This window comes from Pungitius pungitius, chromosome 7 (assembly GCF_949316345.1).
Source record: "Pungitius pungitius chromosome 7, fPunPun2.1, whole genome shotgun sequence".
Taxonomy (NCBI): Eukaryota; Metazoa; Chordata; class Actinopteri; order Perciformes; family Gasterosteidae; genus Pungitius; species Pungitius pungitius.
Window position 1 is genome coordinate 11,515,592 of NC_084906.1, and position 23,364 is coordinate 11,538,955.

The 23,364-nt window shown below is 46.4% G+C and overlaps 1 protein-coding gene across 6 annotated transcripts in view; it reads left to right on the forward strand.

The window, feature by feature from the left end:
• dennd1b (DENN/MADD domain containing 1B) overlaps positions 1-23,364 on the forward strand; it is a 100,321-nt gene that overhangs the window by 71,873 nt on the left and 5,084 nt on the right. For 5 of the 6 annotated variants that reach the window (XM_037468841.2, XM_062563428.1, XM_037468842.2 and 2 more), the window contains 8 exons: positions 299-400; positions 11,062-11,152; positions 12,006-12,046; positions 13,274-13,309; positions 13,724-13,780; positions 15,184-15,273; positions 22,549-22,634; positions 22,984-23,206. In XM_037468841.2, coding sequence (XP_037324738.2) covers positions 299-400; positions 11,062-11,152; positions 12,006-12,046; positions 13,274-13,309; positions 13,724-13,780; positions 15,184-15,273; positions 22,549-22,634; positions 22,984-23,206 — 726 coding nt within the window. Of the gene's footprint in view, positions 1-298; positions 401-11,061; positions 11,161-12,005; positions 12,047-13,273; positions 13,310-13,723; positions 13,781-15,183; positions 15,274-22,548; positions 22,635-22,983; positions 23,207-23,364 lie in introns of those variants that run through there. The other variant, XM_062563430.1, reaches the window with a different exon arrangement.

The window sequence follows — 23,364 nt, forward strand, 5'->3', positions numbered from 1 at the left end:
TTTAAAAGGACTGTTTTTTTTTGCTGTAAATACTTTCTTGATCCTTTCTTTTTCGTTCCTGTCTCTTGTTTTTGACTTTCTTTTGGTTATTAGACTGCTTTTTACGGTGCACAGAAATGATGCAATGTTCTTAGTGCTGTAATGCATATTATAACAAAATTGCTTAGTGCCCCACACATCTGCCTTTGTTTCCTGTGGCTCAAGAACACGCAGAGATAAACAGATTGGAACAAAGAAGAGAGCCAAAATGAATAATGAGTTGTAATTTTTGCCGATTATGTCTTTGTGGACTTTTCAGGGGGAGCCAATCACTTTCTGTGAGGAGAGCTTTGTCAACAACCGATCGAGCACCATGAGGAACTTCCTGTCGATGGCTGTTAACCTGCAGCTCTTCAAACAGGTACAAACCGCTGTGTGTGTGTGTGTGTGTATTCTATTCATGAAACCAAAAACCATCCGAGCACATAAAACGTGTACATTTACATTTTATTTAACTTCATGCATTAATACAGAAGCATTAGTCCCCCTTCATAATTGTATAATAAACTATCATGTAGAAACATTGACTCTATCTCGTAAGCAGCAGACATGGTCAAATATACAAATAAGACTGAGTGCTGATATGGAAGGCTACTCTGTCCTCTCCCATCAATGTTGGAGCTGTTTTGTTTTTGAACAGATGTTCTTATTTAGAAGGATTAAAGTATTTTTATAGTTGTCTCCACTTGTCTGCCAAGCTGTCAACCAGGCAGAGCTAACATTTAGTATCTTGATAGATCAGTTGTTCAGAGTGAGGAGGAGAGGACCCTGGGATTAGAGATGGTTATTGACCCCTAGAAAATGTGGACTGTGGTTCTCTCTCTAAACACTTTCGTATTTCTTAATGTCTCTCTGTTCTCTCATTTTTCCCGGTGTACAAATAATAATAATGATACTGATAAGTCAGGCCTATTTTGTGTATTTTACTGGCCATATCACGGCTGTATTTTGTCTCTGACATGTAAGCACATGCCTGTAAAATCCCCCCCGACTTTAACTTTGGACCTAGAAACAACAAGTAAATCCTCCACGGTGTGTTCATGTTTGTATTCATGTACAACGTAGGTAGAGGGTGTGTTTGCGAGCGTGTGAGCAGGTATCCTTTATTCATGTGTGGTTACATGAGTTTCCCTTAAAATCACTCCTGTAGACTCAATGTGATTTCCAGCACAAATCCCTGAAGCAGCACTAAACTGGCCGAGCCAGAGCCGAGCGGAGAGACACCTCTGGCTGCGGAGAAAAATTCTCCTCTCGACCCTTGGATTTTCTTTTTGTGCTCTCTGACCCGTGATAGTAGTGTGATTTACCCCTGAGAGTTAGCACAGCGGTCCTCAATCAGCCTTTTGTTTCTCTGGACACTCTGCCCCGTCTATAATTTTCCCAGGCAGAGCAGATAGCGAGGCGCAGTTCAAAGCATCCTCCCGGGCCGGCCCCTGCCTCAGCGGTAGCATTGGGAAACAGGCCCTTATCTCCTCCTCCTCCTCCTCCTTTCCCTCCTCTCTAGCTCGGTGGATTGGGGAGGAGGGGGCGAGGGGATGGCTTATCTCCTCCACTCCTCTTTCGACTGAAGGGCAAGAGGCGAGCGGTCCGCCCGAGCTCTGCTCTGGCCATGACCCACATCCGCTCTCAAACACGCAAACAATGCGCAACTTGCATGGCCGCACACACGCACACATTCATTTATTCAAGTACGCATTTATTGACTAAAAAGTTTGGATTTTTTCCCTTTCCTTCTGCTCCTTGTTGTGTTATTGTTTGTTTTCGTACCAATGTGTTTCTTTGCTTCTGAATTCCAATATATTAGATTTATAGACCTAAAACGGAAACTAGTCTTGTTAGTAGGCCAAAAAAACATCATTTGGCCACACACAATGAGTGTGCTGTTTGTCAAATTGTCATTTTATATAAGACATTCGAATTTAAAAATGTTGAAATGCTGTTAATATATAAGGAGCAAGGATTGACGTTCATTAAAAGTTTAGTTTAGATAATTATTTATTTTTAAGTTTACAAAGAAATGTGTAAAGAAACCGTTTGGGATACTCAACTATCAAGCAACAATTTGCACTGGTTGACTAGACTGAAACATCAGTCCTTAAACATTATATATTTAATTAGATCTTCTAATCAGTTGCACACTGTGGCCTTTAGAGTATGGGATTTGTCCCTGTTGCCTGGGCACCAACAATAATGAGTCAAACCTGAGCCAAATTCAAACCATATTATTGGAATTGGTAGACCCCAACTCACTCTACACAGCTACACCCCCGTGTGTGTGTGTGTGTGTGTGTGTGTGTGTGTGTGTGTGTGTGTGTGTGTGTGTGTGTGTGAAGCACACACGCATAATGTTGAGGTGTTACCTGAGTTTGAGGTGTTACCATTTCAGCAGGAAATTGGTTTTCTACAGGTGATTTTGTTTTTATTCCTTGTAAAGCAGTTCTTTTGCTTCACAAGTATTTTCGGCTTTATAGAGGGAACAGCATGAGGTTTTTTTTATGCAAATTCAGCGATACACTAGTAAGACTTTTGGAGCTAAATGGCCGAATAGACAGAGAGGCTATTGTGCTGTCATATGTCATTAGGGCCATCAGTTACCTTTTATAGCCATATTAAAATGTATTATTGTAAAAACCTTTCATGGACAACAATATAAATATAAAAAAAGCATTTAATTTGTGTGCTTATGGAACAAGAAGCAGGAACAACACTCATTTTATCTATGACATATAGACAGTTAAAGCCGATCGTTAAAATATTTATATGCACATACACACCTCTTAAAATGTCATGGTTTCACCTTCCAACACACTTCTGTTCTGTTCCTGTTTCCTGGGCTCTCGGTGCACAAGCCCATCTCTGTTCAGAACAAGTGGGAGAAGTCTTCTAAAAGAATGCGGGGGAAAGCCTGTTGTCGTTAAGCTGCTTTCTATCAACCCTTCCCAGCTCCTACACACTCGTGTGCAGGCGGTGATAAAATGAAGTCTCTTCCTCTTATTGACAAAGCGAAGCCATACACAGTTTTATTGAGTGTGTGGGGAGACTTGTAGTGTGATCATTTACTACCAGGTGCCTCTGTAGACAATGTGCGTCCCATCAATCAATAACCATCCATCATTCTCTGTGTGGGTGAATACTGTAGCCGAGCCATCTATCGAAAGGGGGAGGGTGGGTCCATGCGAAACCAAATCAGCTGATTTTAAAAATCTCACCATGCTCCATTGCTCCGACAACTTTGTGTCGCAGTAAGATGCAAAACTACATTTTATAATAAACCACACAATGGATGGGCGGTACATGTCCAAGTAAGGGCTTTAAAAATGCACCAGTGCTAATGGCTGCTAGGTGCTGGCTCCAAAAACACGGTTACTGTTGGATTTCAGATAGTTTTGACTACATTCTTAAAGTTAAAAAAAGGGTATCTGTATCGCCACTGCAATATCACAAATTATCACAATTATTACAATTATTACAAATGTTTCCGTGCATTAACATCCAACCTTCTAACCCGTGATTGCCATGATTCCCGCTTCATCTCTTTCTATCCACTGTTTATGGGTTTAAATTCCAAAGATTGCATTTCTTTCCCGCTATCTGTTGATGAACCCCATGTAGATTCCTAATCACGACTTCTGGCTCCACAAATCCAGAGTTTAACTAAATCAGGACCACTGTGACCAATGTGCTGTGAGCCAGATGGAATGACTCTCAGGTCTGGAGCCCGCTACTACGACAGCTAAAGGAAACGATGGAATGGAGATAGATGAAGACAGAGAGCAGGACTCACTGTGCTTTCATTATTGTGAGGATCCGGTTACGTTTGTTTTGGAGAGACAAATCCTATTCAAGCAAAATAATTCAAATTTCAATGGGTTGATTTAGGTTTTAATGTTACTAGATTAACAAGTTTTGAGATGGCGTTAAAGGAAATGTTGTTTAAATGTCTCCTTTTTTTTGGAAGTCTTTTTTTTGTCCGTCTCCCTTTTCGAAACAACCAAATGTGCCGTTGTGTTCTTGTGTTTGTGTACGTGCATGAGTGCATGGACAAGTTTGTGTGTCTGTGTGAGAGTCTGCCATTGTTGAGTAGTGTCCAATTAGGGCTCAGTGTGAGGCAGGTAATCTGGCTGGGTTGTGTGTAGGAGGGGGGGGATAAGTGGAGGCTTTGGCTGGGTGATGATTTGGGTTGATTATCTGCACTAATTGGGCCGGCCAAGTCGTGGAGCAGTGGTTGAAACCTGCAGTCTCACCTCTCATTAAAATGATCTAATGATGAGTCTGCGGCGCTTCTGACCAGAGGAGCGGGTGGCCGCGTCGGCTCGCTAGTTAGCAGGCTGTCCCCCCGGGGACACGCGCCCGAAAACAACCTACATTGTTGTTACACTTTGGACGCAGTCACAGAGGTGGGAGTGGGAACGATACAGTTAAGGATTTATCTCACAATATAATGCATTCAATAATGGTTTATGAAAATAGTGCTTGAAAGGTAGGAAGTGTTGATTGTTATTCAATGCAATCATTGGTTAAATATATTTTAGTTTTTTATATATATATATATATATACTGTATATATGCTTCATAAATAGCAGAAACTGCTTGTGAGATACTTTCACTCCCACCTTTACACAAATAAACTGAAGAAGTTTCTAGTTTAAGGTTAAAGACCTGCACAACAAATAGACACAGAAACTTTCTGGGTCATTTTTTGAAAACAAGAGCTGTAGCTGCTTGTTTTTTTAATTATTTTACACCAGAAATGTGCCAAGATCAGCCCAGGATTTAACTGGAAAGTATTATTTGCAGCCAGTGATTTGCTGATATTATAAGTGATGGGGCAGGAAACTAGCAGCAACTTGGGGGTCAATGTGGTTTGATTTAGCTAATAGAAAACAGCGGACCATATGTGTGACTGAGTGATCTACTCGCATAATTGTTTCTAAAATGTTCTTCATGTTCAGTATATTTAGACAGATGATATACCGTTAGATTTCTTTCCTGCAGAAAACAAAAATGTTCAACTGAACCTGTAAAAATATTTGGAGGAGGCACCAGAGTTCTTATGAGGAGCCAAAATGATTTAAAAATGTGGTCAAAAGTTTTTACTGACACTATTTCGTCTTTTTACTTGCCCTCAAACTTCTAGTTAAATTGGTCAGTGTCTGTAAAACTCGATATTTCTCTAAAGAATGTTAATTTTTTTCATTGTTTTCATCACAAACGTGGAGGTGTGCGTGTGACCGTTTGTATTTGCGTTGCATGTTCACGTCAGTTTTGTTAGGGCTCGACCTGCCAGAGAGTCGCACACCTGACGCCGCTCTGCTCATCGCCACAGCTGCAGCTCGTCAGCTCATCCCACAGGGAGGTTAAGAAGCAGATCTGCCAGTGGCTCGCTGTGAGTTCGTGCTCTGTGTTTCCCCAGAGAGGGTTGATTGTTCTTCCCCTGTGCTCCTCTTGGAAACCCTTCCGGAATTCCCTACGCAGAGTTTTTGTTTTCCCTGTGAGTATCGTGTGAGTTTTCATTTTTTGATTGGACTAAGAGCGCCCACGGACTAGAGAGGTTTTTTGGAGTTGCCTTTTTTTTGTTTTTTCTCCCCCCTGCCAATTAAGGAGGCAGTTCTCGTTTTTTGATTTGTTTCTCGTATTTGGTTAATTTGTGAAATAAACTACGCCGTTTTCCGGCTAAACCTAAGCTGTGTCTGGTGTCGTGCACTTGGGGTCAGAGACAATCCATAACAGTACGAACTCACCATGATGACCCCAGCCGACACAGACCGTGGCAGTTTAGAGGCTGCCCTGGAGAGACAGCTTCAGCTGACGGACAATCATACTCACCAGCTGGAGGCGGCCGCCATTGCCGTGCAGAACCTCCAGGCCCAGGTCCAGCCCCTTCAAGCTTCGGTGGAGAGCCTGACTCAGCATCAGGTGGCGTCGGCGGCCCAGCAAGCCGAGATTCTAATACAGCTACGGGCATTGACGGCGGCTCTCACCACCCAGCCGCCGAACCAGCCTCCGCCGGTGAGGGCAGTGATCCCGCCCCCGGGGGATCCCCTCCCAAGTAGCCCTGCGGAACCTGCCTCGTTACCCTGGGAACCCTGCCTTTCCAGCCCACACCCGTTCGGGGGTGACTTCGAGACTTGTGCCACCTTCATAATGCAGTGTGAGTTGGTGTTTACTCACCAACCCAGCCGCTACACCTCCGACGCTGCCCGAGTCGCATATGTGACGAACCTGCTTACCGGCCGGGCCGCCCAGTGGGCTGCCGCTTCCTGGTCCATGGGTGCCAGTTTCCGTCACTCCTACAGGGAGTTCGTGGCCGAGCTCCGCAAGATGTTCCACCATCCAGTAAGGGGTAAGGACCCCGGCGCCCGGTTGGCCAGCATCCAACAAGGCAGCGGCTCGGTGGCGGACTACTCAGTGGATTTTAGACTGGCCGCTGCAGAAAGCGGGTGGAACGACCCAGCCCTTCGGGTTGCCTTCCGAAGGGGACTCTGCGAGGCAGTGAAGGACCAGCTAGCTACACGGGAGGAGCCCGCCTCCCTCGACGACCTCGTCAGTCTCGCCATCCGCATCGATGGACGCCTTAATGAGAGAAGGCGGGAGCGAGTTCCCCGGGGACCCCTCCCTATCCCCCACATCTTCAGCACACGGGAGAGGAACCCGGTCGCCCATTCGACTTCCCCCAGTCCCGTCCGGCCTTCCACGTCACAGACAGCGACCGAGGAGGAGCCCATGCAGCTGGGACGCACGCGCATCAGCCCAGCCGAACGGGAGGCCCGATTCAAGGGAGGGCTGTGTCTCTACTGTGGCCAGAAGGGGCATCGCATCAGCGGCTGTCCCACACGGCCAAAAGATTAGGCTCACCAGGACCCCGGGAGATCCTAGTGAGCCGCCTTTCGTGTTCCCGTAGTCCTGCATCACCTAACCGGCGGGTTAGCGTCACCCTGGCTTGGGCAGATCAACGGATTACGGTAGGGGCCCTCCTCGATTCAGGGGCGGATGACTGTTTCCTGGATTTGGGTTTCGCTGTCCAGGCTAACATTCCAGTGAGGACACTGGAGAAGCCTTTGGAGGCCTTTGCACTGGACGACCGTCATCTAGCCCGCATCACCCAATGCTCCCACCCAGTCTCCCTCACTGTGGCGGGTAACCATGTAGAGACCCGCCAATTCTACCTCATCCAGTCCCCGTTGGCCCCAGTGATTCTCGGGTACCCCTGGTTCGTGCAGCACGAGCCACACATTGCCTGGTCCTCTGGGACTATTCTGGAGTGGAGCGCCTCCTGTCACGCCCAGTGCCTCCAGGCAGCTCCAAGTCCGTCACCCCGCCCGACTCCCCGTGCCCCTTCCCCGGACCTTTCCGCTGTCCCTCGGGAATATCATGATCTGGGAGAGGTTTTTAGCAAGTCTCGGGCTCAGTCTCTACCTCCACATAGGCCATACGACTGTGCAATCGACCTCCGCCCAGGGGCCCCCCTTCCCAGCAGTCGGTTGTACAGCCTGTCCATTCCTGAAAAGGCCGCCATGGATGATTACATCTCGGAGTCAGTGGCAGCAGGGCTCATTCGGCCTTCATCCTCCCCGGTGGCAGCGGGGTTCTTCTTTGTGAAGAAGAAGGATGGGGGTCTCCGACCCTGCATTGACTATCGCCAACTAAATGACATTACGGTCAAGAACCGGTACCCCCTCCCCCTCATGAGCTCCACCCTCGAGCCCCTGACCCAGGCTGCCATCTTTTCCAAGCTGGATCTCCGGAGCGCCTACCACCTGGTCCGGATCAGAGAGGGGGACGAGTGGAAGACCGCCTTCAAGACACCCCGAGGTCATTACGAATACCGCGTAATGCCATTCGGCCTTACCAACGCCCCGGGGGTTTTTCAGGCGCTCATGAACGACGTGCTCCGCGACATGCTGGATGAGTTCGTGGTTGTGTACCTCGATGACATCCTGGTGTTCTCCAGGACTCTCGAGGAGCATGTCCAGCACGTTCGTCGGGTGCTCAAGCGTCTCCTCCAGAACAGACTCTTTGTCAAGGCGGAGAAGTGCCGTTTCCACTCCGCCTCTGTCGACTACTTGGGTTTCATTGTGGAGAGAGGGCAGACGCGGGCCGACCCCCGCAAGATCCAGGCGGTGGTAGACTGGCCGAGCCCTACGTCGCGAAAGAAGTTGCAGAGCTTTCTGGGATTTGCTAACTTCTACAGAAGGTTCATACGGAACTACAGCGTCGTGGCAGAACCCCTCACCAGGCTGACCTCCTCTTCCCAGCCGTTCATCTGGTCCCCGGCCGCCGACGCCGCTTTTCGGTCACTCAAGAGGAGGTTCACTAGCGCCCCAGTGCTGCTCCATCCCGACCCAAAGCGACAGTTCATTGTTGAGGTGGACGCCTCGGACACCGGGCTGGGGGCAGTCCTTTCCCAACGGGCGGTGGGAGATCAGAAGGTGCACCCCTGCGCGTTCTTCTCCCGGCGTTTTCTTCCCGCGGAGATGAACTACGACATCGGTAATCGGGAGTTGCTGGCAGTAGTAGCTGCTCTGGGGGAGTGGCGCCATTGGCTGGAGGGGGCAGAGCAGCCATTTACCATTTGGACAGACCACAAGAACCTGACATTCATCCGGGCGGCCAGGCGTCTCAATGGGCGACAGGCTCGTTGGGCCGGTTTCCTCAGTCGGTTCAATTTCTCCCTGACCTATCGTCCCGGTTCCCGCAACATCAAAGCGGATGCCCTGTCCCGACTACATCAGGGGGGGGGACTGGCCACCGAGGAGTCGGCACCCATCGTCCCCGAGACCCGGGTGATCGGCATGGTGGCCTGGGGCATCGAGACTGTCGTGAGGGGGGCGCTGCGCTCCCACCCTGCACCGAGTGGCGTACCCCCACGTAGGCTTTTCGTCCCGGAATCTGTCAGGCCCCGGGTACTTCAGTGGGGCCACGCCAGCCAGTTTGCCTGTCATCCCGGGGTCCACCGCACCTTCACCTTCCTAGCTCGACGTTTCTGGTGGCCCACAATGAGGAACGAGGTGAGGGACTTTGTGTTGGCCTGCCCCGTTTGTGCCCGCAGCAAGGCCTCTCACCAGGCACCTGCCGGGCTGCTGCAACCCCTCCCTGTTCCTAGCCGTCCCTGGTCCCACGTGGCCTTGGACTTTGTGTCTGGATTACCGGCCTCCCAGGGTAGGACGGTGATATTAACAATAGTAGATCGGTTCAGTAAGGGGGTGCACCTGGTGGCCCTCCCCAAACTCCCTTCGGCGTCAGAGACGGCGGACCTCCTGATGAGCCATGTGTTCCGGCTCCATGGCCTCCCCCAGGATGTGCTCTCGGACAGAGGACCTCAGTTCATATCCCAGGTATGGCGGGCATTCTTCAAGGGGTTGGGCGCCTCTGTCAGTCTCTCTTCTGGTTATCACCCACAGACTAACGGGCAGACGGAGAGGATGAACCAGTGTGTGGAGACGGCACTCCGCTGTGTGGCTGCCAAGAACCCGTCCTCCTGGAGTCGGTTCCTCCCATGGGTTGAGTACTCGATTAACTCCCTTGTCAGCTCTGCCACAGGTCTCTCCCCTTTCGAGGTGTCGCTGGGGTACCAGCCACCGCTGTTTTCGGCACAACAACCTGAGGTGGCAGTTCCGTCGGTACAGACTCATCTGGACAGATGTCGTCGCATCTGGGGAGTCGCCAGAGCCGCTCTACTCCAAGCGGCTGAACGTAGTAGCCGGGGGGCCAACCGTCGCCGGAACCCAGCGCCAACATACCACCCCGGGCAGAGAGTTTGGCTGTCCGCCAAGGATCTTCCCCTGCAGTCAACCGCCAAGAAGCTGGACCCCCGTTTCGTGGGCCCCTTTGAGGTCACGAAGGTGCTCAGTCCTGCCGCAGTGAAGCTGAAACTACCGGCTTCTATGCGGATCCATCCTGTGTTCCACGTATCAAGGATTAAGCCCGTCGCCTGCAGTCCTCTGATGCCTCCTGCCCCGGACCCACCTCCACCCACAATCGTGGATGGACACCCTCAGTGGAGGGTTCGCCGACTGTTGGACGTTCGGCGTCGGGGGCGAGGGTACCAGTTCCTGGTGGACTGGAAGGGCTATGGCCCGGAGCACCGTAGCTGGGTATCTCGCCGGCTCATCATGGACCCGGGGCTTCTGACCGCCTTTTATCGAGCCCATCCCGAGAAGCCTGGCAAGTCGCCGGGTGGCTCCCTTGGAGGGGGGGGTAGTGTTAGGGCTCGACCTGCCAGAGAGTCGCACACCTGACGCCGCTCTGCTCATCGCCACAGCTGCAGCTCGTCAGCTCATCCCACAGGGAGGTTAAGAAGCAGATCTGCCAGTGGCTCGCTGTGAGTTCGTGCTCTGTGTTTCCCCAGAGAGGGTTGATTGTTCTTCCCCTGTGCTCCTCTTGGAAACCCTTCCGGAATTCCCTACGCAGAGTTTTTGTTTTCCCTGTGAGTATCGTGTGAGTTTTCATTTTTTGATTGGACTAAGAGCGCCCACGGACTAGAGAGGTTTTTTGGAGTTGCCTTTTTTTTGTTTTTTCTCCCCCCTGCCAATTAAGGAGGCAGTTCTCGTTTTTTGATTTGTTTCTCGTATTTGGTTAATTTGTGAAATAAACTACGCCGTTTTCCGGCTAAACCTAAGCTGTGTCTGGTGTCGTGCACTTGGGGTCAGAGACAATCCATAACAAGTTTGTGTCGGTGCTCATGAAACCTTAAAGCCGTCTTGGCTGTGGGGTCAATATTTATGAGATGGGGTTTTATGTGCCCCACGTTACAAAGGGAGGAAATGAAACTTCCTCATGCCTCAGACAGTGAGCAACATGTAGTCTGCTGCCCTAATCCCTCACCTGCTCCACATTACCGAATCCTTATTACCTGAAACCCACCTAATCTCGGGTTGTAGTTTCTGTCAGGTAGGATTAATAACACCCCACTGCGGCCCGAGTGCTTGAATCGGTGTGTATGTGTTTTGAATCTGCTTAAGTGTGTCCACCACCACCTCCCTCTCCCTTCTTTAATAAGCACGTTGTAATTTATGGTTGTAGTTCATCGACGGACGGCTGGCCAAATTGAATGCAGGCCGCGGCTTCTCCGACGTGTTTGAAGAGGAGATCACAGAGGGGGGCTTCTGTGGAAGTGAGTAGTGCTCGACCTGTCCGTCCATTAGCCACGCGGTATTTATTTGCCATTTTTCATACGGCAGGCTGCAGTCACTGTGCTATAGTTAGATCTACAGTAAAAGCATTGAACAAGTCAGGAAAATGAAAATAAAAGGGACTAAGATCCTTCATCTCCCCAAACAAGATGTATGGTTCTCTCAAATATCTGAAACAATTGAAAGTACCAAATGTCTTCTAATTGGGTTTGATAGAATTTTCTGTTCCTTAACTTCTTATCATTTGAGTCACGTTTGAAAGCTGTCAAATGTCTCATAAACACACCTGTGATCACATGAGGCCCTTTCAAATACTATTGAAATCAACTGTTTTAGTCTCTAGATTAACAGAAGGAATTGTTATCAATTAAAAAACAACAACAAAATGGCTTCAAGCAACTATAAAAACTGTTAAATTGTGTTAAATTCTTTTTATATCTTATATTTTTTTATATTATTTTCTAATTTACATGACAACAAATGTTGGGCTCAAGTTGCTTACATTAATGTCCTGTTCAACTGTATTTATTATTGATTGTTTAACAATAGGGACAGAAGGAGACAACCAATAATCTTTAACGCTTTATAGCACTGAATGTTGTTATTTTCAGCAATTTATAACCACATTATTTACCTGCCGCCGTTGTGGTATGTTTGGTAATAGAATAGTTATTGTTTTTCAACTGCTCAGTAACGTGCGACTGTGTGTAACACTGTGACACTGCGTCACAGTGTAATTTATCTCTAGTTACCTTTGCTTTCCCATGTTAATACAATGCTATCGAGTGCAAAATGATTAATTCATGTTCTTTGTGTTTTATGCAATCCCTCCAGGTAATTCAAGGTCTTACCAGCAATGGATGCACACTGTGAAGGTATTCTCAGAATGTCCTGTATTTAAATGCTTTTATCTATCTGCTTTTCTTTTAATGTTTCACCCACTTCATTCGCGAGATATATTTAATTGAAAGTATGATTGACACGACTCTGCGTTTGAAGTCCCGCTGTTGCCTTTGGAAGGAAGTGGCTGCCTGGATGTACGGATCCAGCTGGAGTGCAGCTTGGTGTGTGTGAAGCAGCGCGTGCAGCAGGACAGTGGAGACGGACAGACAGACAGACGGGGAGGGAGACAGAAGTGATTTGACGTGACAAGACGTCCTCCGACATGACATGTTGATCTGGCAGCAAACACAGGCGTTACTCCGCTGAACCGACCCAAGAACATAGATCTCTCCCTCCTTCTTTGTCTCGTTTCCCGCCCCTCTTCTTTTCTTCCCTCGTCTCTCTCTCTCTCTCTCTCTCTCTCTCTCTCACAGTGTCTCCCCCCCACCCCCACACCCCCCCCCCTCTCACGCCGTCAGCTAAGGCTGAATTAGTTCTCTAGAGTGCTCTTCAAAGATTTGTTAAAGTTCACATTTCCTGACTGACAGGGATCAATAAGAGGGGCCTCCACCTCGGCCCCTCTCCTCCTCTCCCTCTTGCCGACTTCTGAAACGCTGTCTGCCATCTACTCTGTTTAGCCGTTTAGCCGGCGCTTTGTGCTTACACTAAAGACCAAACGGAGTAAAAAAGAGCCCGACGCCAGAGGAGAGATGCAGCAACTCCGAGAGACAGGGAAGAGGAGACAGGCACAGAGAGATATCGGGTGCCATGAAGTCAGTCTGCAGAACTCAAAGTAGAAATCAATCATGCACAGTCCCTTCCATCGCTGTTTTAGGCTGCTTCTAAATAAAAACCTCCCGAATGCTTTGAATCACGCAGTTCGTCATGGCTCGGCGATATGATGATTCTCCTGGTGTCACCACTTGTATATGGAGGTTGCATTACAATTCTATTTACAGCTGTTTTGGTTGTGTTTGATTTAGAGAGTTAGTCCTTTGTGACTACTGTGGGAGTCAAGCGATACATTAGGAATGATTCTCGTGATATTGATGAGGACATCGTGCTTCGCGGTGTGACAAAAATCAGTGCGGCTTGCTCTTAGTCATTCATCGAAAATTTGATCACCACAATATGATTGCCTGCTGTGTATAGAATGAATATTTGTATGCGTGGAAACACAGCCAAAGTGACTTACTAATAATGTTCTGTGTCTATTACAGAGAGGAGGAGCACTTATCAACACAGCTGTAACTAAAGTAAGTTCTTTAAAACGCTCAAATAAATGTAGCCCATTGTAAAGTTTCTTCTATATGTGCATAACTTGGAAAATGCCACTGAAATAGACATTTTGCCGGATCTTTTGGCTAAATCTAAAATCCTGTCAGTGTGGTGATTGACAGTGGAAGGCATGGGAGTGTTGTAGCCTGCGTTTGAAGAGCGGTACCACGTTGTTACGCGCCGTGCAATAGGTGGTCAGGGGGCCCTTTCATGTTATCGCCTTCTGTTAGTGTGCGATGCTCTCATCCAGCCTTTTGTCTCTGTGTTTTTACCACAGGGATCAAAGCTTTTTTTGGATGTTACATGATACCAGAATAGAATTTTAATACCACACGTTTTGATTAGTAATCTGTGTGTGTGTCTCTGTGTGTGTGTGTTGTTTTTCCTCCTAGGCAAAGAGTCATGCCAAGAGGGGCATCCGAGACATTAAGGGCAGACTTAAAGCAAGGGTGAGCCGCACGGATCCTCACACCTCGCTGGCACACACGGACACGTTTGCAAAAATCATGTGTGCGCCCACGGCTCCGTTCGGAGGCACACGGATACAGTAGACACACACACACACACACCCTCATAGAAACAGACAGGAAGGCTGCTTTACATGGAGCGTGTGATTCTGACGCAGGGCTCTTTAATGACTGTTGAAGCCTGCTTAGCGCTTTGTTCAGGGCTGTACATTTTTAACCAACGCCCCTCTAGCTATGGCCTGTCATGTCATCCGATCCCCAGCCCCTCTTTCTCTTTTATTGTCTGCATATTTCATCAGTGAGCCTGTGATTTCCTCAAAGCTAATGTAACGAGGTGTATGTTTCCATAAGCCTGATGGATTTGATAAGGCAATAGCAGTTTGATCTGTCAGTGGGAAACGGAGCAGAGAGGGCACTGATGAAGAGTATTCGGAGTTTGCGGTGTTCTGTGTGTGTGTGTGTGTGTGTGTGTGTGTGTGTGTGTGTGTGTGTGTGTGTGTGTGTGTGTGTACGCACACACACTCACAGTAGAGGAAAATTAAGGAATTGAAATCTATTTGATTTGAGGTTAAACAGATTTTCTGTGCGTTCATGAATTAATTCTTGAATGCACAAATTAATAAATTTGACTTTCTCAGGATCACACTTAGTCTGCAATGCATTCATTTTGCTGCCAGCACCAGATGTCTTAACAAGGACCCCAATGCATATTGGAATTAAACTCACCACTGGTGGTTTCCTTGTATATAATTGTTCTAACCTTGTAGAGGATATTTTAAAGGATTAGGCTGGTGATGATAAATATATGTGCTGTTATCCCAAAATTCCCTGAATAGACATAAACCACCCAGGCATTACTTTCTTCTTTCTATGTTTTCCAACTTTGATCCCATGTCTGTGGCTCAGAAACCCAAACTCATTTGTTCCTACTGAAGATAGCTCGGGTCATGAGCATATATTTACATTTTTTCAGTGATTTACTGAAAGAGCATTTAAGGGGAGGGAGGGCGGATTTTGCAGTAACAGGAGTGTTTGTGTGTTTTTTGGGGGGTAAATGGGCCAGAAAAACTACTTATTTGTAGAATTAATCAATATGTCCACAGAAAAAAATATAAAATATAGACTATCATCAGACTAATTGTTTAACTTTAATAGATGAGACAATGAACCAAAATGTACGATGAGCATCACTGCTTTAGTTCAGTAACTTCTTTCATGTGAACCAGATTCACTAAAACAAGGTAGTAACACATTGAAGGCTTTTTTATGTGGTTCTAATGCAAAAACACAGTATCGTCCAACCAACAGATTTTACTTACACGTCACGTTAGTTCATATACAACACAGATCATTTTAGATTTACATTCATTTCATTTCTCTCTTAGGAAGAAGAAGAGGAGGGGGTGACGGTCTGCCAGGGGTCTCCCACCAGCACCAAGAGCCTGTCTCCAAGGAGACTGCAGAAGCTGAGACGGGTATGGCACACACACACACACACACACACACACACACACACAGATGCACATCAGTAAATAAGTTACTACATGTACACTGACTGATCATACATGAACTCCGTTTTTCACTTGGTCGAAATGGATGCATTCTTCCACTTCTGAGCTCTTTCTGTCCCATTTTTGTTCCCATATATTTTTTTATATCCATCTTCCTCTCTTTCTCTCTCTCTCCCCCTATATTCTCCCTCTCTCTTGGAACAGCTCTTGGAACTACAGTAGTTTGTCAGGGTGCCAAATGTAATGAGAGGCATTTTTTTTTTCTTTCAACGCACTCATGTTGTAAATTCAGGATTTTTCTCTGAACAGCACGGACAGTAGAAGCAACTCATCTGCTGGTCAGCATTTCCTCTGAAGAATCTGCTTGTGCCCCATAAGTGGATAGCACTTATTTTTTTTACTTTTTTAGTACTTTTTTTTTTTTATGTGTGCAGAGCGGGCGCACAATGTGCAAGCACACGCACGCTGGCAAAATACACACTCATCAATACATTTGTCAAGAGAGGTGAAAACGTTAGAAATTGAGAAGAGACTGTGCACGTATGGTTGTTAAATATATAAACGAAACTGCTCACTCAAGCACAGTATTAAGCGCATGCATATAGCCTAAAGCTAATAGTTAAATCTCCCAATATCTACACCTTTGTACTCTCAGCTGCAGCTTTTCCATTCTGGCAAAAATGCCATGTGGACTCCAAATTCTGTCATAAATAAAAACCCTTTCTGCACGCGCACGGCGACGTTTTGGTCCCAGTCATATAGGAGTTTGATTAGGAGAGGTGGTGCCGTCTCTAATTAGCATTGTGTTGCCTCTGTGTGCGTGATGGGGCTGGAAAGTCTTTGCGCAGAGGAAGGTGTGACGGCCGGGAAAAGGAGAGGAGCGGCAATTAGGGCTTTTCTAAAGGCCTCCTCGGACAGCCTCCCCCCAGCGGGTGCACACACAAAGACGGGCCAGCCAGACACACACACACGCACAGATTAACCGCTAACATGCAATTGATGTGCGTGCACACCCACAAACACGGTATTCAAGACACACTCACACACTCACACCCCGTTCCCTGCCATTGAGGCCAGTTCATTGCCACAGTAACGGGTCCCTGGAGACCAGGAGGGACACACAGGACACATGTCCCACATCGCTGATTTTGTGTTGATATAAATGTATGCTGCTTCACTCCATGAGAAGTAAAGCAGCTAAAACCTGGCTGGTTATTTCTACCAGAAACATCGGGGTTATCAGCCATACAGAAGGCTCTTTCCATTCTTCTCTTCATGAATTAGCTTCATCGCTCAAGTACAGTTTACGGTATGCTTTCCGGACGCCTACACATTAAAGATACAAAAGATACAACCCCCAGTAGGAGAGTGCACTCTGACTTCGCCAGATTCTTCTCTGTCAACTGAAACTAACACTGAGCGTTGGGAAGCCAAGAACGCTTTGATAATTTATGGCCCGTCAGCGTGCAGTGACCCCTGAAAGACTCAAACTGTTCTAAATAGTTGATTCTTGTGAAAATAATTTGCTCTTGCACTGTTTTGTGTGTGTTTTTTTTTAAAGATAGCTGTATTTGCGGGATTTCTGTCCAATCCAAAAGTAAAAACACATGCTTTAGAAACTCAAAATGGAAGCTCAAAAAATAACTAATTCTCTCCCAAAAAGATGTTTATGACCAGTTAAAATTAAATAAAGACTGTTTTTTAAAAATAGATCTTTTTCTTAACACCAGCCATTTATTTACTTTCATCTGTTTAAAGGCGTATTTACATTTCAGTTACCGTTCAAATTTATCTCAGAGGAAAATATCCCTTTTATCTTCCCTTCTCTTTTCTTTGTTTTGTTTTTGGTATTAAATTGGGGCCCATGAAATCTTGACACCATTCTGCCCAAAACTGTCTTCACCAGGTGTTGCTTTCACAAGAAGTGGTTCTCAATGGGACTAACCAGGTTACATAAAGGTTAAGTAAAGGGAAAAAAATAGAACGCCTCTGTTCTGCTCATTCCTTAAAATATGTCCAACCGTCTCTTGTCCTATCTTTGTACACTCAATCTCAACAATGCAATTCATTCAACCCTTAGAAGGAACCATCTTTCTTGAATTGACAGGGTACACCAACTTCACCACTGACACGTCACAAAAGAACACGACAAAAGAAAACAAACATCAGCACCTCCCTGCTAGTTAAACAGAAATTCAGCATTAAAGTGTAATATTTTTTGTTTTAATTTTAGCTTCTGCAGGTATGACTTATAAACTGGCAACTGAGTCTAAATTAAAAGAAATACAATGGTGTTAATAGAAAACTCATTTCAAATGCGGATTTCTCTACATTTTTCTTTTTTTCCCCATGGTGTCCTTAGCTACATTGTAACCCCCCCCCCCCCCGTTTTGTCCATAGCACACATTCATACCTTTGACCAAGTGACCAAGAAAGGCTTATTCACCTGCTATTAATTTATTATTATAAATTCAGAAACTTTTTGTCATCTGGCGCTCCAAACATGTTATCTGATTAAAGACATTCCATCTTCCTGGATGAAAGAAGAAGCCAGACACATTTTTATCATTCATCTTTAATTTTTTGTAATTATTTTTTTGCAAGCTCCTCTCTGTCTGTCCTTGAAATGAAATGAATGATCCTGGAGTAGCTTTTTTTTAATTAATCATAGCAAAAATAATCAGAGTTATGAAATTCACATTCTATTTGATCAGCCAACACATGTACCAAAGGAAAAGTACTGCTGTCATTCGCTCACATATTTCAGCCCTATCTGGCAATGTGGGTGATTCACGGTGTTTGGAGAGCTCGTTGATTAAGAAGGTAGGAGGAATCCTTTCGTTTAACAAAAACACGACTGAGTTGGACTGCTGACTCCTCGTCTGATACAACAAACAACCCCCATTGTTCTGGCTCCTGTATCTGTTCTTTGTGAGTGCCACATCTGTTTTTGAGATCCAGCATATCTTATCTGGTGTGTGTGTGTGTGTGTTTTATTTGGTATCTGTGAGCATCCGCAGACAGAAAGTGGGTCTGCACATTGTGCTTTTGTACATGAGAGAGGTTATGATTGTGTGTGCTGGATCCACACAGACACTCTTGCGTTTAGCATGCCCGGGGTTGGGGATGACACAACACCAGCTGTGGGAAGAGAGCCCAGGAGGTCGGGGCGGTGTTATGCACAGTGACAGCCAGCAGGCCTGTGGCCGGACGGGCCTCGGGCTCTGCACTCTTCACCTGGCGAGGCAGGAGAGGAAAACGCCACATCGCTGAGGGCGGAGGGGAAACGGGGGGGGGGGCCTGACAAAGATGTGAAACAAAGTCACATGGATACTCCAGTGTGTACATGCTGCAGTGTGTGCATGTGTTTGTGTGCTCAAATCGTGGGTTATAGCTCCTGTGTTAATGGCTAATGGTGGTTAATGGTGCGCTGACTAAATTCGTGTGGTTATGATTTCGGGATCATCTGACTTTGAGTTAAACATGCTTATAATAAAAAATGCAATTTCAGTATAATAGCACTTCATTTTAAATATTGCTCACGAAGGCTCACATAGACAGTGTGTGTGTGTGCGTTGTATTCACTACGTGATCTAAAACACTACAATATGAACAATATGCTAAAAACGATTTCACTGGCTATTCATGTACTGTAGATCATAGGACATACAGTGAGTGTGTTTGTGCGTTTGTGTGCGTGGGTATTATAGTTCATAGCAATGACCTTTGAGCTGTTCTTGTAAATGGAAATGCTCAAAATATTTATTCTAAGATTAATAATGTGGATTAATATTGTTATGATGCATTATATGAATTTTAAGCGTAGTGGCGCTATCCATTGCAGTGTGTGTGTGTGTGTGTGTGTGTGTGTGTGTGTACTCGTGGTTATTTGTGTGCGTTTGTAGTCTCCACTAGTTTCTCCCCACCTTAGAGACTGACTTTCTTGCTGAACCCAAAGTGCCATCTGCTGGCAAAGCCCTGCACTGCACCCATGCACAAAAAGAAGAGAAGAACAGGATCAGTTTAGTCCAACACCATGGCAATAACTCACTTTTCCTGCTTATTATATACCTTTTTATACCCTTTTTTAGCAAAGGGTGGTGGGCTTCCAACAACAGCCAGCCAGTTGGACAGACGAGCAGCGTATCTTGCCTGAAATGTCGTTTTTCCTTTTTTCCTTTTTTGAGTGAGCAGCTCTTAAACAGACTTGGCCGTACTCCTGCAGAGGCTCGGCCTCTCCCCGAGGTTTGTTTGCATTTTAACGGCATCTCTTTTCTTTACATTCACTGTCAAGCTGTGAGATTAGTGCCCAATCAGAAATACCATATGAAATGCATAATGTAATAGTGGCTCTTAAAGTCCACTGGCGTAACTAGTCAAGCAGGAAAGCAAGGGAAGAGGTGGGGGAAAGTTTGTTACTAAAGTACCAAAGTAATGTCCCTTGTTGTGTCAAATGTAAGGCCTCTTAGATATATTTCATACCTTTTGCTTAGGCAAAAAAAGGGTAAGGGATAATTTAGTCATGATTAAAATTTTCAATCCGTGGATATAAAGGCGTGTTAGTGGATGTTTGGCTTTTTACGTCTAAAGCTTCAACCAGTGGTAATCGAGATTTAAAAAAATAAAAAATAAAACCTAAATGTTTCAGAAATGTTTACCTCAGGGTAAAAAATAAAACAACCCTGCTAAGACGTCACAACTCTATCTTTCCAAATACCTCATTGAGCTAGTTCTACTGAAACAACAAAATAAATCTTTATTACTCTCATGACTGCTGCATCTCCTGCTGACTTGTTCGCTCCCTGCGATCCGTACAGTCACACTTGTGGTGGAGAGGAAGCGAGAGCCAGACCGACAGAAACGGTGACATCTGTCGCAGGCAGCCGAGTGATGGAGGGAGGAAATGGGAGACATGGGAGGCATGAAGAGGGGGGGGAGGTTCACTTTTTTACATTCTCTAATTTTAGTTTCCCATTAGCCAACAGACACAGCTATCGAAGGAGCTGTATGGTCATCATTTGTTGGCTATCTGAATGCTTTCCGCTGTCCTGTCGGGCCTGAGGAGGTATGGGATGGAGGCAGAGCCCTCACAGCTTTGGTTCCTTTTGAAAAAAAACATCTGCATGTTGAACTGATGCAGGCTAATTAAGGAGTAGAAATGTTACGTTTAATCAACGTAAAAAAAACATACTTCATCGTCAAGATGAAGATCTCTTGATGAACCTCCTCCTGTCGGAAAATGCTTGGTTGTTGTAAATAGTCTAATCTCAACTGCTGCACTCGGGGGTCACAGTGAAGAGAGGGAATGACAAATTGATAAAGCTGTGAAGTGAGGTGCCATCCATTTACGGCTCCCCGTGGAACCCTCTTTTGTGGAGAGCACCGGAGCTGTAAGGGAGATCAGAGGCCCCGCTCCGTGACCTGTGTCTGGTTGTGTTTGGGTTCACCTTGCTTTAATAAACACCTAGACGCAGAGAGAGGCCCTGCTCTCCTGCACAAATGCGCAGTCTGAATAACGGCGTGCACCACACCATGAACATGCAGTGCATGTGATTGTGTTTCAGTCCAAACGTCGCCCTCCTGCCCCCCCTCTTCCCCCCCCAAGTGTCACGCAGGTGCATCTCCGCTCTGCCGGCCCGCTCTGGCTGGCTGGCATGTCGGCCTGGCCCCAGATTTACTGCCCTGACACAGGAATCCATTAAAGGCTGTTTAGGGATCCCAGGCCCCGGACCCCTCTGAAATTTCTTTCATTATAGCTCCATGCTACCATGGAAGGGGAGCGGCTTGGCCAATCAGCAGCGGCACCACATGTGTTCATGTTTAGCCCGATGGCTGAGAGGCTTAAGTGGCTACTGCACACATCTCCTCCGCTGACTTTTATGGAGAAAATGGCACTTTAACTCTTTGTGTGTCTTTGTAATAGGGTGCGTATGTGACTGAGTGTGTGTGGGTGTGTGTGTGTGTGTCTTCCCTGGCCGAACACGAGCTCTAAATGAGGCTGGGCCAGCCACACGTTACATTCCGCCCGTCTGGCTGGCACTGCGTCAGCTAATCAGGACCAGCTTGGTTAACGGTTCCAATACTGCCCCCCCCCCCCCCCCCCCGAACACCCCCCTCCATCATTCTTTGGAGCTTTGAGGAATCTCTCATCACCTCTAAATAATTTCTTCCTTCCCCTTTTCATTAATTCCCTTCCTCCTCAGGTATTTTGCTCGTGTCAGGTTTTTTTTTTTTTTTTTTGTGTTTCTGCACCTTACGCGTTTCATAACCACCACAGAAGCACACAAACACGACAGTGTTCTCTCACTAAACACACATCCGTTCTGTGCTCACTTTTGGTGTTGTGAAGAGCCTTTTTCCTCGGTGTGGGGCTTTGATAATTGGCAGACGTGAGTTTAAAGACAACAATGTAGAGAATTCAGAGAGGTGGAGCCAAGCCAGTGTAAAAAAAAAAAGCAAAAAAAACACAGGAGACAAAACGACAATTTAAGATGTTACCAGAACAATAGACGCGGGAGGTGTGCCGCAATACGTGAGAAGCTAAATGGGCAGGAGTGTAAATTAGAAAGTGAGAGATATTGTTAACATAAGCAAACATGCGCCTGCAGTGGGAGAGGAACATATGCGTGGTGGTGGAAGGCATGTTAATAGGTGGCCCGGGGCAGATTCGGGCTCCCATGGGGAGAGTCCTGCCCTGCTCTGTAAAGCCTCTGTCTCTTCTTGAACCCACCCATTAAACATGGTACACAGGTGGCTTATTAAACCCACTGTGTGAGAGACGACTACAGTCCACGCTGATCAATCAACACTCAATGGCAAATACAATCGCATGGCGCCATGCAAATGATTCATGTAGCTGGCCGTGCTTCTTAACTCCCGGTTTGTACGCAGCTTTAACTTCCAAACATAATGCTCCGTTTGAGAAAATACTGTGTGTTAAAGATTTTCATCCCCAGACCCAAATTTGACAAATTTAGCCTCAGCCCTCGGGGTCTGGGCTCATTAAAACAAGCCTCTGCTTGTGGAGACCCACAAGACGCAGACCTGCATCTTTTCTCGATGAGGTTCCAATTGGTTGTGAATGAAATGCTTTACCTCAGCAGAACACCACATTCGGTCTGATACAAAGCCTTGTATCTTAAAGCGGAAACACCCCCCTCGGGTCCTTTTTCCTTGTTTTATCATGTAATGCTTTGCTTTTCTAACTACATCCTCTTGCTGTGTTGTTCTCATTAACAGCAAAACTTCAACAAGTATCCCATGAGCATTGGCCCTCGAGATCTTGGCTACGGGCTTGATGATGATGAGCTGGACAGTGCGAGCAAGTAAGTACTCCTATTTTATGATTGAAAAATTTTGTCCGTTCTTCATTTAGTTTCAAGTGTTTTTGACTAGATATTGGAAGTTTTTGATGGTTTGTTTATGTTAAAAAGAAACTAAACGCATTCAGTCTTTTCTTTGGCCATGATCATACTGCCCCCTGCTGGATATGATTTATAACTGCTTAAATGGACAGAATCGTCAGAGTGTAATTCCTACTTGTTCTCAATGATATGCAAATTAGAATTGTATAAACATAAAATACTGAACACACTGTTGATGAGCATTTGACACTCGCTATCACAGTTAGCTAATGAAACAATACATATTAAAATCTACCTCTCTCTGTCTCAGAATCTCCTCAGAGGACAGCGGGGACGTCCCTTCATACATCGGGGACAGCGACGACTCCTACTCACTAGAGCTGGACATGGACTCCTCCCGCTCGGGCCAGATGAACCTGCTAGAGGAAATCCTGGACTCTCTGAGCACCACGACTGTGGAGCAAGGCAGACTTAGCGCTGCCAAGAGTTTGGACTTCTTCAGGTCCATGGATGATTTAGACTACAAGGCCACGGTAAGCAGGACAGACAAAGGAAGACATGGTCATGAGAGGGCCAGTCAGGCCAAGAAGCACCGTGGCACAAAAGAAAGATTGTTAGTTTTGAGTTGAATGGAGTCAAACAACGTCCGGATACGTAAAGATGAATTGATGCATAATGGACGGCTTATTAA